Raw genomic sequence first — 12014 nt, forward strand, 5'->3', positions numbered from 1 at the left:
AAGTTTTTATTCCTAAGTTTAGTTTTGTGACATCCGGCTCAGCCGCGCCTTTTGTTTGATCTTTGTTTTTTGTGAATAAATCAAGTTTGCTGCATCCGTGTCCTACTCCTCCCTGACAATCAGCAGCTTCTGTGCGCTTTGTGGACAGAGGCCACGTGTTTCTGTCTGCGCTGCATCCCTTAAGGTCGTGTTTTTTGGCTGAAAACACCAAAAACGACTCGCTGCACGTTTCAGGCCGGGTGCTGAGTGGCGACTCTTATGTAATATTCACGGTGGAAGAATTAGAGGCGTGACAGCGTTGGATGGCAGAAAGAGAAAGAGCGATAAGAGGAACAAGAAGCTGGACCTTTGGTTCAGCTTCATTCCTCAGCCGATCACAGGGGAGGAGGTTAGCTCATGAGCTCATTAGCTCATCTTCCTACAGCTGCAGCTGTGAGGAGATGTTGGAGATCTCCCCCAAACTTCTCAGAAAGTTGCTGTGATTGACATCGGCCCTGAATAAGGAGGCTGGAGGCAGTGAGCTTTCACCACTTTTTAAAGCAGCCATGTTGGATTTGATGTCAGGGCTGATGAACGTTCCCGGGTTGAATGGTCCTGACAGAAACCTGGAGGAGCTCAGAGCTCAAATAAAGCTGACAGGAATATATCATGGTGGTGGTTTCACATCTTTGTTTCTACCTGCTCTGTGACTCCAGTCCAGCCAATCAGCTTTGTCCCTGGTCCTCACTCATGTGCTCCGTCCTCTCTCCATCAGCTCCTCCACCCGGAGCCTCCGGCACCATGACGGAGGTCATCAGTGGCGGCGCGTCTTTGGCGTCTCTGGACTCCAGCGTTTTCTTCGGCGAGGCGTCCTGCGTCAGAGACCCTCTGGACGTCTTCGTCATCAACGTCGGGGGGAGCCGCCACCTGCTGTCGCAGGAGCTGCTGGCGTCCCACCCGGAGACCCGGCTGGGTAAACTGGCCCGATGCAGCCGGGACTCGGCGCTGGAGCTCTGCGACGACGCCAACGTTCAGGAGAACGAGTTCTTCTTTGACCGAAGCTCTCAAACCTTCCGGTAGGTGGTTCAGTGCACGAGTGTTTCTGCTAATATGACTCATAGAGTCAGAAACACACCCGGGACAGATCAGTGTCCACAGATCAGCGTCCACAGATCAGCGTCCACAGATCAGCGTCCACAGATCGGCGTCCACAGATCGGCGTCCACAGATCAGCGTCCACAGATCAGCGTCCACAGATCAGCGTCCAAAGATCAGTGTCCAAAGATCAGCGTCCAAAGATCAGTGTCCAAAGATCAGCGTCCACAGATCGGCGTCCACAGATCGGGGCGTCCACAGATCAGCGTCCACAGATCAGCGTCCACAGATCAGCGTCCACAGATCGGGGCGTCCACAGATCGGGGCGTCCACAGATCGGCGCGTCCACAGATCGGCGCGTCCACAGATCAGCGTCCACAGATCAGCGTCCACAGATCAGCGTCCACAGATCGGCGCGTCCACAGATCAGCGTCCACAGATCGGGGCGTCCACAGATCAGCGTCCACAGATCGGGGCGTCCACAGATCGGGGCGTCCACAGATCGGGGCGTCCACAGATCGGGGCGTCCACAGATCGGGGCGTCCACAGATCAGCGTCCACAGATCGGGGCGTCCACAGATCAGCGTCCACAGATCGGGGCGTCCACAGATCGGGGCGTCCACAGATCAGCGTCCACAGATCGGGGCGTCCACAGATCAGCGTCCACAGATCGGGGCGTCCACAGATCAGCGTCCACAGATCGGGGCGTCCACAGATCGGGGCGTCCACAGATCAGCGTCCACAGATCAGCGTCCACAGATCGGCGCGTCCACAGATCAGCGTCCACAGATCGGGGCGTCCACAGATCGGCGCGTCCACAGATCAGCGTCCACAGATCGGGGCGTCCACAGATCAGCGTCCACAGATCGGGGCGTCCACAGATTGGGGCGTCCACAGATCGGGGCGTCCACAGATCGGCGCGTCCACAGATCAGCGTCCACAGATCGGGGCGTCCACAGATCGGGGCGTCCACAGATCGGGGCGTCCACAGATCGGCGCGTCCACAGATCGGGGCGTCCACAGATCGGCGCGTCCACAGATCGGGGCGTCCACAGATCTTCAGAAGTGGGTTGAAAAGCTGCAAAGTTACTACAAAAACAAAGGTTTTTGGTGCAGTTTTTAGATTTATTAACATTTATTTCATATCATTAAGTTATTTTATCTAAACTGACACAGTTTAATTTTCCGTATAAATCTATTGAACAGAAAGTAAAATGTTTGTGTTGATGGGAACAAATCATCTCTCCTCTCAAAGCTTTTCATCCTCACTTTATATGAAGGAGTTTACTCCTTTATACCCAAATGTTCAGAACATTTATTCCACTTTCTGGAGAAATAGGACCAACTGAGCTCTGAACTTATTTCCATTTGTTCTTGTTTGTAATGTTTTTTCTTCCCTGCTTTGTGTGTACAGATTTGGTCATAATGTGGCATGTTTACATCCTGTTATATTGATCTTCCCAGCCAAAGTTACAGAAAAAATAATGAATAAAAACCACACAGTGTTTGAGAAAAAGAGCGTCCCAAGAACCAATCCCTGTGGGACTCCATTCAGATCCGTAATATTCAACAAGCTTTCCCAGGCAGTGTTCAAACTGTCCTTCAGATGATCCTCATTAAAGCTGCTTGTTCCCAGAGTTTTACATGTGAGGCCCTCAAATCTGGCGACAGGCAGTATTTACCGCCGTACGTCACTGCTCTGCCGGGCTGAAGATTGAACGTCTCGAGTTGTGCCGGAAGTCAGACATGTTGCTGGTTGTTCCGAGCTTAGCAGCATGCGTTCTGCTGCGACTGTTTGCTGTAAATCAGCTTCATTGTCAGCGGCCGACAGTGTGATCAAACAGCAGCTGCCTGGCCTGGAAGCTGCGCCGAAGGAGGCTCGAAGAGGCCCAGACGATGAGGATGTAAATATTTGATGCTGCTCGTCTTCAGAGAGATGATGACATAACTCTGATCCTGTTAAACCGGACTTCTGTTCTCCTTTTTATCCAGTGAGGTTTGTGAAAATAGAACGGGAGGTCAAATCTGAAGGCTGAGATTCTCCTTCGGACACAGAATCCAAAATGACTAAATTCAGACATTATGAGAAGGTTTTATGTTTGAGTTACAGTCAGTCAGACTAAGACGCTCCTAGGAAGCTGAAGCTTCTCCTATGAAACATGAACAGAGTGAGATGTTGGGGTGGTGTGAGTAAGAACGCCTTCCAAACCTCAATAAAGAAGCTCGTTGGATTTAGATCCGTCTTGATACCAACTCGTTCTTACGTTTAATGTGACTGTGATCAGGAGGAGGCTTTAGACGGCAGCTTAGTGACAAACAGGCTGAGTTGTCAGCTGATCTTTCACCTGTTGGGAAAATGTTCATCCTGATTCCTCCCACAGCAGAGCGTCTGTTGGCCCCCACGTCAGACTCACTTTAAACTTCTCTGACTCAGTAAAGTTTGTGTCTTGTTGACAGATATGTGATGAACTTCTACTGGACGGGTCACCTGCACGTCATGGAGGAGCTGTGTGAGATCTCCTTCCTGCAGGAGATCCAGTACTGGGGCATCGACGAGCTTCGCATCAACTCCTGCTGCCGCGACCGCTACTTCCGCCGCAAGGAGCAGAAGGAGAGCCTGGACGTGCAGCGAGAGGCCGACGACGGTGACGAGGACTTTGTGGGCGCCGCCTGCCCGGCTCTCCGGAGGCGCCTGTGGGACCTTCTTGAGAAGCCCGAATCGTCGCGCGCCGCTCGCGCCTTCGGCTCGCTCTCCGTCTTCTTTGTGGTCCTGTCGGTCATCAACATGGTGCTCATCTCCCTGGACCTGGGGGAGGCCTTCGGTGAGGGCGGCCCGGGCGTCGCAGCGCAGCAGCTGTTCGACGCCCTGGAGTACGTGTGCGTGGTGTGGTTCACGGGCGAGCTGGCGCTGCGGTTCCTGTGCGTCCGAGACAAGTGCCGGTTCAGTCGGAGCATCCCCAACGTGATCGACATGCTGGCCATCCTGCCGTTCTATGTGACGCTGGCAGTGGAGAACCTCCACGGAGGATCCACCAAGCTGGAGAACGTGGGCCGGGTGGTGCAGGTGCTCCGCCTCCTCAGGTCACTGCGCATGCTGAAGCTGGGCCGACACTCCACAGGTAAACAGGTACAGAGTGTTAACCCCGATGTACAGAGTGTTAACCCCGACGTACAGAGTGTTAACCCCGACGTACAGAGAGTTAACCCCGACGTACAGAGTGTTAACCCCGACGTACAGATGGTTAACCCCAACTACAGAGTGTTAACCCCGACGTACAGAGTGTTAACCCCGACTACAGAGTGTTAACCCCAACGTACAGAGTGTTAACCCCGACATACAGAGTGTTAACCCCGACGTACAGAGTGTTAACCCCGACTACAGAGTGTTAACCCCAACGTACAGATGGTTAACCCCGACTACAGAGTGTTAACCCCGACTACAGAGTGTTAACCCCGACGTACAGATGGTTAACCCCGACTACAGAGTGTTAACCCCAACGTACAGAGTGTTAACCCCGACATACAGAGTGTTAACCCCGACGTACAGAGTGTTAACCCCGACTACAGAGTGTTAACCCCGACGTACAGATGGTTAACCCCAACTACAGAGTGTTAACCCCAACTACAGAGTGTTAACCCCGACGTACAGAGTGTTAACCCCGACGTACAGATGGTTAACCCCGACATACAGAGTGTTAACCCCGACTACAGAGTGTTAACCCCGACGTACAGATGGTTAACCCCAACTACAGAGTGTTAACCCCGACTACAGAGTGTTAACCCCGACGTACAGAGTGTTAACCCCGACGTACAGATGGTTAACCCCGACTACAGAGTGTTAACCCCAACGTACAGAGTGTTAACCCCGACGTACAGATGGTTAACCCCGACTACAGAGTGTTAACCCCGACTACAGAGTGTTAACCCCGACGTACAGATGGTTAACCCCAACTACAGAGTGTTAACCCCAACGTACAGAGTGTTAACCCCAACATACAGAGTGTTAACCCCGACGTACAGTGTTAACCCCGACGTACAGAGTGTTAACCCCAACGTACAGAGTGTTAACCCCGACGTACAGAGTGTTAACCCCGACGTACAGAGTGTTAACCCCGACTACAGATGGTTAACCCCGACATACAGAGTGTTAACCCCGACGTACAGAGTGTTAACCCCGACGTACAGATGGTTAACCCCAACTACAGAGTGTTAACCCCGACTACAGAGTGTTAACCCCAACGTACAGAGTGTTAACCCCGACGTACAGAGTGTTAACCCCGACGTACAGAGTGTTAACCCCGACGTACAGAGTGTTAACCCCAACGTACAGAGTGTTAACCCCGACATACAGAGTGTTAACCCCGACGTACAGAGTGTTAACCCCGACTACAGAGTGTTAACCCCAACGTACAGAGTGTTAACCCCAACGTACAGAGTGTTAACCCCGACTACAGAGTGTTAACCCCAACGTACAGAGTGTTAACCCCGACATACAGAGTGTTAACCCCGACGTACAGAGTGTTAACCCCGACTACAGAGTGTTAACCCCAACGTACAGAGTGTTAACCCCGACGTACAGATGGTTAACCCCGACTACAGAGTGTTAACCCCGACTACAGAGTGTTAACCCCGACGTACAGATGGTTAACCCCAACTACAGAGTGTTAACCCCAACGTACAGAGTGTTAACCCCAACATACAGAGTGTTAACCCCGACGTACAGAGTGTTAACCCCGACGTACAGAGTGTTAACCCCAACGTACAGTGTTAACCCCGACGTACAGAGTGTTAACCCCGACGTACAGAGTGTTAACCCCGACGTACAGAGTGTTAACCCCGACGTACAGAGTGTTAACCCCGACGTACAGAGTGTTAACCCCGACTACAGATGGTTAACCCCGACATACAGAGTGTTAACCCCGACTACAGAGTGTTAACCCCGACGTACAGAGTGTTAACCCCAACATACAGATGGTTAACCCCGACGTACAGTGTTAACCCCGACGTACAGAGTGTTAACCCCGACGTACAGAGTGTTAACCCCAACGTACAGAGTGTTAACCCCAACATACAGAGTGTTAACCCCAACATACAGATGGTTAACCCCGACATACAGAGTGTTAACCCCAACGTACAGAGTGTTAACCCCAACATACAGAGTGTTAACCCCAACATACAGATGGTTAACCCCGACATACAGAGTGTTAACCCCAACATACAGAGTGTTAACCCCAACATACAGAGTGTTAACCCCAACATACAGATGGTTAACCCCGACGTACAGAGTGTTAACCCCGACGTACAGAGTGTTAACCCCGACGTACAGAGTGTTAACCCCAACGTACAGAGTGTTAACCCCGACGTACAGAGTGTTAACCCCAACGTACAGAGTGTTAACCCCAACATACAGATGGTTAACCCCGACATACAGAGTGTTAACCCCGACGTACAGAGTGTTAAACACAGCATCATGCACATCGAGGAGTTTTTGTAATTGCTGCCCTGTCGTCCAATCAGATCAAAGTCCCTGTGATGGCCTCATGGCCTCATTCTTCCGTCTGTGTGGTTCTGGTGACTGTATCTCTGATGCGTTCCCTCTTCTGTTCAGGACTAAAGTCTCTGGGCATGACCATCGCTCAGTGCTACGAGGAAGTCGGCCTCCTGCTCCTCTTCCTCGGCGTCGGCATCTCAATCTTCGCCACCGTGGTCTTCGCCCTGGAGCACGACCTTCCCGCCACCACCTTCACCAGTGTGCCGACCGCCTGGGGGTGGGCCACCACCTCCATGACCACGGTGGGCTACGGGGACGTGCGGCCCGACACGGCGCTGGGGAAAGTTCTGGCCTTCCTCTGCATCCTGTCCGGCATCCTGATCCTGGCGCTGCCCATCGCCATCATCAACGAACGCTTCTCCGCCTGCTACTTCACGCTGAAGACGAAGGAGGCGGCGCTGCGGCACGCCGAGGTGCTGAAGAGGCTGGCCCGCGGCTCGGTGGGGGAGGGGGGCGCACCTGCAGCGGGAGGCGTGAACCTGAGGGACGCCTACGCCCGCAGCGTCCTGGAGATGCTGCGGCTGCAGGGCCGCGAGCGGGCCAGCACCCGGAGCAGCGGGGGGGACGAGCTGTGGTGGTAGGACCCGGGCCGGGGGCCAAAACACGGGGGCCAAAGACCTGCTGCCGGGGCGCCAAAACACCTGCTGCTGGGGGGACGGGGGCCAAAACACCTGCTGCTGGGGGGACGGGGGCCAAAACACGGGGGCCAAAGACCTGCTGCTGGGGGCCAAAACACCTGCTGCTGGGGGCCAGCTGTCTGACCCTGCTGTACTCAGAACTCAGAATCTGCTACTGGAAAATAACAACTCTGAGAGACAAATGAAGGGACTGCTGACGGCCCCACAGGGGCCACAGAGAGTCAGGGGAACCTGGACCTGATGGAACCAACAGGCCAGATTTACTATTTATATTCATGTGTTTATATTATGATGAATGTTAAAATAAATGTATGTCAAACTGAGTCCAAAGTTTGTGTTAATCTGTTTTCAACTTCATTTGTAATATTAATTTAAATATATTTCATTTATTTTCTGTCCGTTGTGTCATTTAATGCGTGAGGAGAAGACGCTGAGTCACCAGTTAAATGTGAATATCAGGCATTTAGTTCACGATGTGCAGAAAGAAAAGTTTTTAAACTGTTCTGGTGGATTGTTGTAGAGGAAGAAAAAAACAGTTTAATTCAAATTTAAAAGCTGGAAAACCATAAACTAACAAACCAAAGACTGGATAATGAAATAAGAAGGGCCTTCAAAATAAAACAGGAAGTAACACTAACAATTCAAAATAAAACAGGAAGTAACACTAACACAGGAAGAAGGGCCTTCAAAATAAAACAGGAAGTAACACCAACAATTCAAAATGAAACAGGAAGTAACGCAAACACAGGGAACGATGGCCTTCAGAATAAAACAGGAAGTAACTCCAACACGTAACAAGGACCTTCAAAATAAAACAAGAAGTGACGCCAACACGGGGAACGAGGGCCTTCAAAATAAAACAGGAAGTAACGCCCAACACGGGGAACAAGGGCCTTCAAAATAAAACAGGAAATAACGCCAACAAGGGGAACAAGGGCCTTCAAAATAAAACAGGAAGTAACGCCAACAAGGGGAACGAGGGCCTTCAAAATAAAACAGGAAGTAACGCCAACAATTCAAAATAAAACAGGAAGTAACACCAACACAGGGAACGAGGGCCTTCAAAATAAAACAGGAAGTAACGCCAACACGGGGAACGAGGGCCTTCAAAATAAAACAGGAAGTAACGCCAACAATTAAAAATAAAACAGGAAGTAACGCCAACACGGGGAACGAGGGCCTTCAAAATAAAACAGGAAGTAACGCCAACAATTCAAAATAAAACAGGAAGTAACGCAAACACAGGGAACGATGGCCTTCAAAATAAAACAGGAAGTAACTCCAACACAGGTAACAAGGGCCTTCAAAATAAAACAGGAAGTAACACTAACACAGGAAGAAGGGCCTTCAAAATAAAACAGGAAGTAACACCAACAATTCAAAATAAAACAGGAAGTAACGCAAACACAGGGAACGATGGCCTTCAAAATAAAACAGGAAGTAACTCCAACACAGGTAACAAGGGCCTTCAAAATAAAACAAGAAGTGACGCCAACACGGGGAACGAGGGCCTTCAAAATAAAACAGGAAGTAACGCCAACAAGGGGAACGAGGGCCTTCAAAATAAAACAGGAAGTAACGCCAACAATTCAAAATAAAACAGGAAGTAACACCAACACAGGGAACGAGGGCCTTCAAAATAAAACAGGAAGTAACGCCAACACGGGGAACGAGGGCCTTCAAAATAAAACAGGAAGTAACGCCAACAATTAAAAATAAAACAGGAAGTAACGCCAACACAGGGAACGAGGGCCTTCAAAATAAAACAGGAAGTAACGCCAACAAGGGGAACAAGGGCCTTCAAAATAAAACAGGAAGTAACGCCAACACGGGGAACAAGGGCCTTCAAAATAAAACAGGAAGTAACGCCAACACGGGGAACAAGGGCCTTCAAAATAAAACGGGAAGTAACGTCAACAAGGGGAACGAGGGCCTTCAAAATAAAACAGGAAGTAACGCCAACAAGGGGAACGAGGGCCTTCAAAATAAAACAGGAAGTAACGCCAACAATTCAAAATAAAACAGGAAGTAACACCAACACAGGGAACGAGGGCCTTCAAAATAAAACAGGAAGTAACGCCAACAATTAAAAATAAAACAGGAAGTAACGCCAACAATTAAAAATAAAACAGGAAGTAACGCCAACACAGGGAACAAGGGCCTTCAAAATAAAACAGGAAGTAACGCCAACACGGGGAACAAGGGCCTTCAAAATAAAACAGGAAGTAACGCCAACACGGGGAACAAGGGCCTTCAAAATAAAACGGGAAGTAACGCCAACAAGGGGAACGAGGGCCTTCAAAATAAAACAGGAAGTAACGCCAACACGGGGAACAAGGTTCTTCAAAATAAAACAAGAAGTGACGCCAACACGGGGAACAAGGGCCTTCAAAATAAAACAGGAAGTAACGCCAACAATTAAAAATAAAACAGGAAGTAACGCCAACAATTAAAAATAAAACAGGAAGTAACGCCAACACAGGGAACAAGGGCCTTCAAAATAAAACAGGAAGTAACGCCAACACGGGGAACAAGGGCCTTCAAAATAAAACGGGAAGTAACGCCAACAAGGGGAACGAGGGCCTTCAAAATAAAACAGGAAGTAACGCCAACACGGGGAACAAGGTTCTTCAAAATAAAACAGGAAGTAACGCCAACACGGGGAACGAGGGCCTTCAAAATAAAACAGGAAGTAACGCCAACATGGGGAACAAGGTTCTTCAAAATAAAACAAGAAGTGACGCCAACAAGGGGAACGAGGGCCTGGAAAATAAAACAGGAAGTAACGCTAACACGGGGAACAAGGGCCTTCAAAATAAAACAGGAAGTAATGCCAACACGGGGAACAAGGGCCTTCAAAATAAAACAAGAAGTGACGCCAACACGGGGAACAAGGGCCTTCAAAGTAAAACAAGAAGTGACGCCAACACGGGGAACAAGGGCCTACAAAATAAAACAGGAAGTAACGCCAACACGGGGAACGAGGGCCTTCAAAATAAAACAGGAAGTAACGCCAACACGGGGAACAAGGGCCTTCAAAATAAAACAAGAAGTGACGCCAACACGGGGAACAAGGTTCTTCAAAATAAATCAGGAGATAACAATAAATACTGTGAGTTGACTGAAAGAATCCAGGTAAAATAACAAGAAGAACTGAGATACTAGAAATGAAAACACAAATTTAAATGAGTGATGAACACGAAAACAAACTGGATCTAAAGCCAGAACTCTGAGCTGAGGACTCAGAACAAAGAAACCAAACAGAGAACACGAAGAAGAACCTGAAACAGAAGAAGGTCCAAACTCAGCAGGACAAGAACCAGGAAATGAGTCCTGGATCATTTCAGATCCTGACAGAAACTGCTGATAATGTTCAGATATTCATTTAGTTTCCGTCCAGATGTTTCCATCTGCAGCAGCTGGTTGGCAGTCAGCTGTTTCCAGCATGCCATCAGCTGTGAGCACACATGCAGCTGCAGGCTGTTCTGGGCTCTGGCCTCCTTTTCACCTCCTGTTTCCACTCAGTCATGCAGCAGCAACTCTGTCCTGAGGTCAGAGCGCTGTGGAAAGGTCAGAGAGAAAACACCCTGCAACACCATGTTCTGACCCAACTGCTGCCGGAGGGATGTTCCTGCTCTCTCACACATTAAATCACTTTAACTCAGTTTTCTCTTTGGGTTAGGGACAGAACGGCAGCATGATCATGTGACTGTCAGCGTCACACGGGCCAAGAGAATCTAAAGATAATATAAAATGGATTTCATTCATCACAAAATGGGAAATTTAAGTGAAGCATCAGCAGAATATAAATTATAGAAATAATTGTACACACAAATTTTACATACAAATCCGAAAACGATACACAAAAACTTACAAAAATGAAAAGAATTTACAAATTTTAAAACGTTTGCACACTTGAAAACAACAACAAATAGCTGCTGCATGATAATCACCACACAGGAAGTTTAAAATGAAACGGCTTCTGGTTCTTCACTTTAGACTTCAGATCAGTTTATTCCTCCTGCTGCTGCTTCGCTTCCTCTGAAGAGATCCCAGGATACGTTCATACCCTGCCACCTGCCACCTGCCTCCTGCCATCTGCCACCTGCCAACTGCCAACTGTCAACTGCCACCTGTCACCTGCCATCTGCAAACTGTCAACTGTCAACTGCCACCTGCCACCTGCCATCTGCCACCTACCACATGCCACCTGCCATCTGCCACCTGCCATCTGCCAACTGTCAACTGCCACCTGCCATCTTCCAACTGCCACCTGCCACATGCCACCTGCCATCTGCCACCTGCCATCTTCCAACTGCCACCTGCTACCTGCCACCTGCCAACTGCCATCTGCCACCTGCCATCTGCCAACTGTCAACTGCCACCTGCCATCTGCCACCTGCCATCTGCCAACTGCCACCTGGAACATGCCACGTGCCACCTGCCACCTGCCATCTGCCAACTGTCACCTGCCACATGCCACCTGCCAACTCTGGTTCCCCCAGCATCTGGTTCTGGGTGCTGCTGTGAAACAGTGAGTCTGGTTCAGCTTGTTCAGAGTTAAAGATCAGATGATGGGACTCAGACAGCGTCTGGTTGTCACAACAGTTTACCTCAGAGCTGTTTTACTGCCTCTGCACCGAGGAAGCAAAACCAAACAGGATTTAACTGTTTACAGGTGCTGAAGAGGAGAAAAATGCAGAACCACAAGGTTATTGTATTAATTTACATCTGGTTAACACCAGGTTAAC

General features: G+C 49.6%; 1 protein-coding gene across 1 annotated transcript; it reads left to right on the forward strand.

Annotated features, from left to right (window-relative positions):
• The first annotated feature begins 780 nt into the window (after nt 1-780).
• Nucleotides 781-7206, forward strand: kcnv1 (potassium voltage-gated channel modifier subfamily V member 1). Its single transcript, XM_075466540.1, has 3 exons — nt 781-1055; nt 3532-4193; nt 6683-7206. The coding sequence occupies exons 1-3, from the start codon at nt 781-783 to the stop codon at nt 7204-7206; spliced, it is 1461 nt and encodes a 486-aa protein (XP_075322655.1).
• Nucleotides 7207-12014: the final 4808 nt, after the last annotated feature.

Source organism: Odontesthes bonariensis, chromosome 5 (assembly GCF_027942865.1).
Source record: "Odontesthes bonariensis isolate fOdoBon6 chromosome 5, fOdoBon6.hap1, whole genome shotgun sequence".
NCBI lineage: Eukaryota > Metazoa > Chordata > Actinopteri > Atheriniformes > Atherinopsidae > Odontesthes > Odontesthes bonariensis.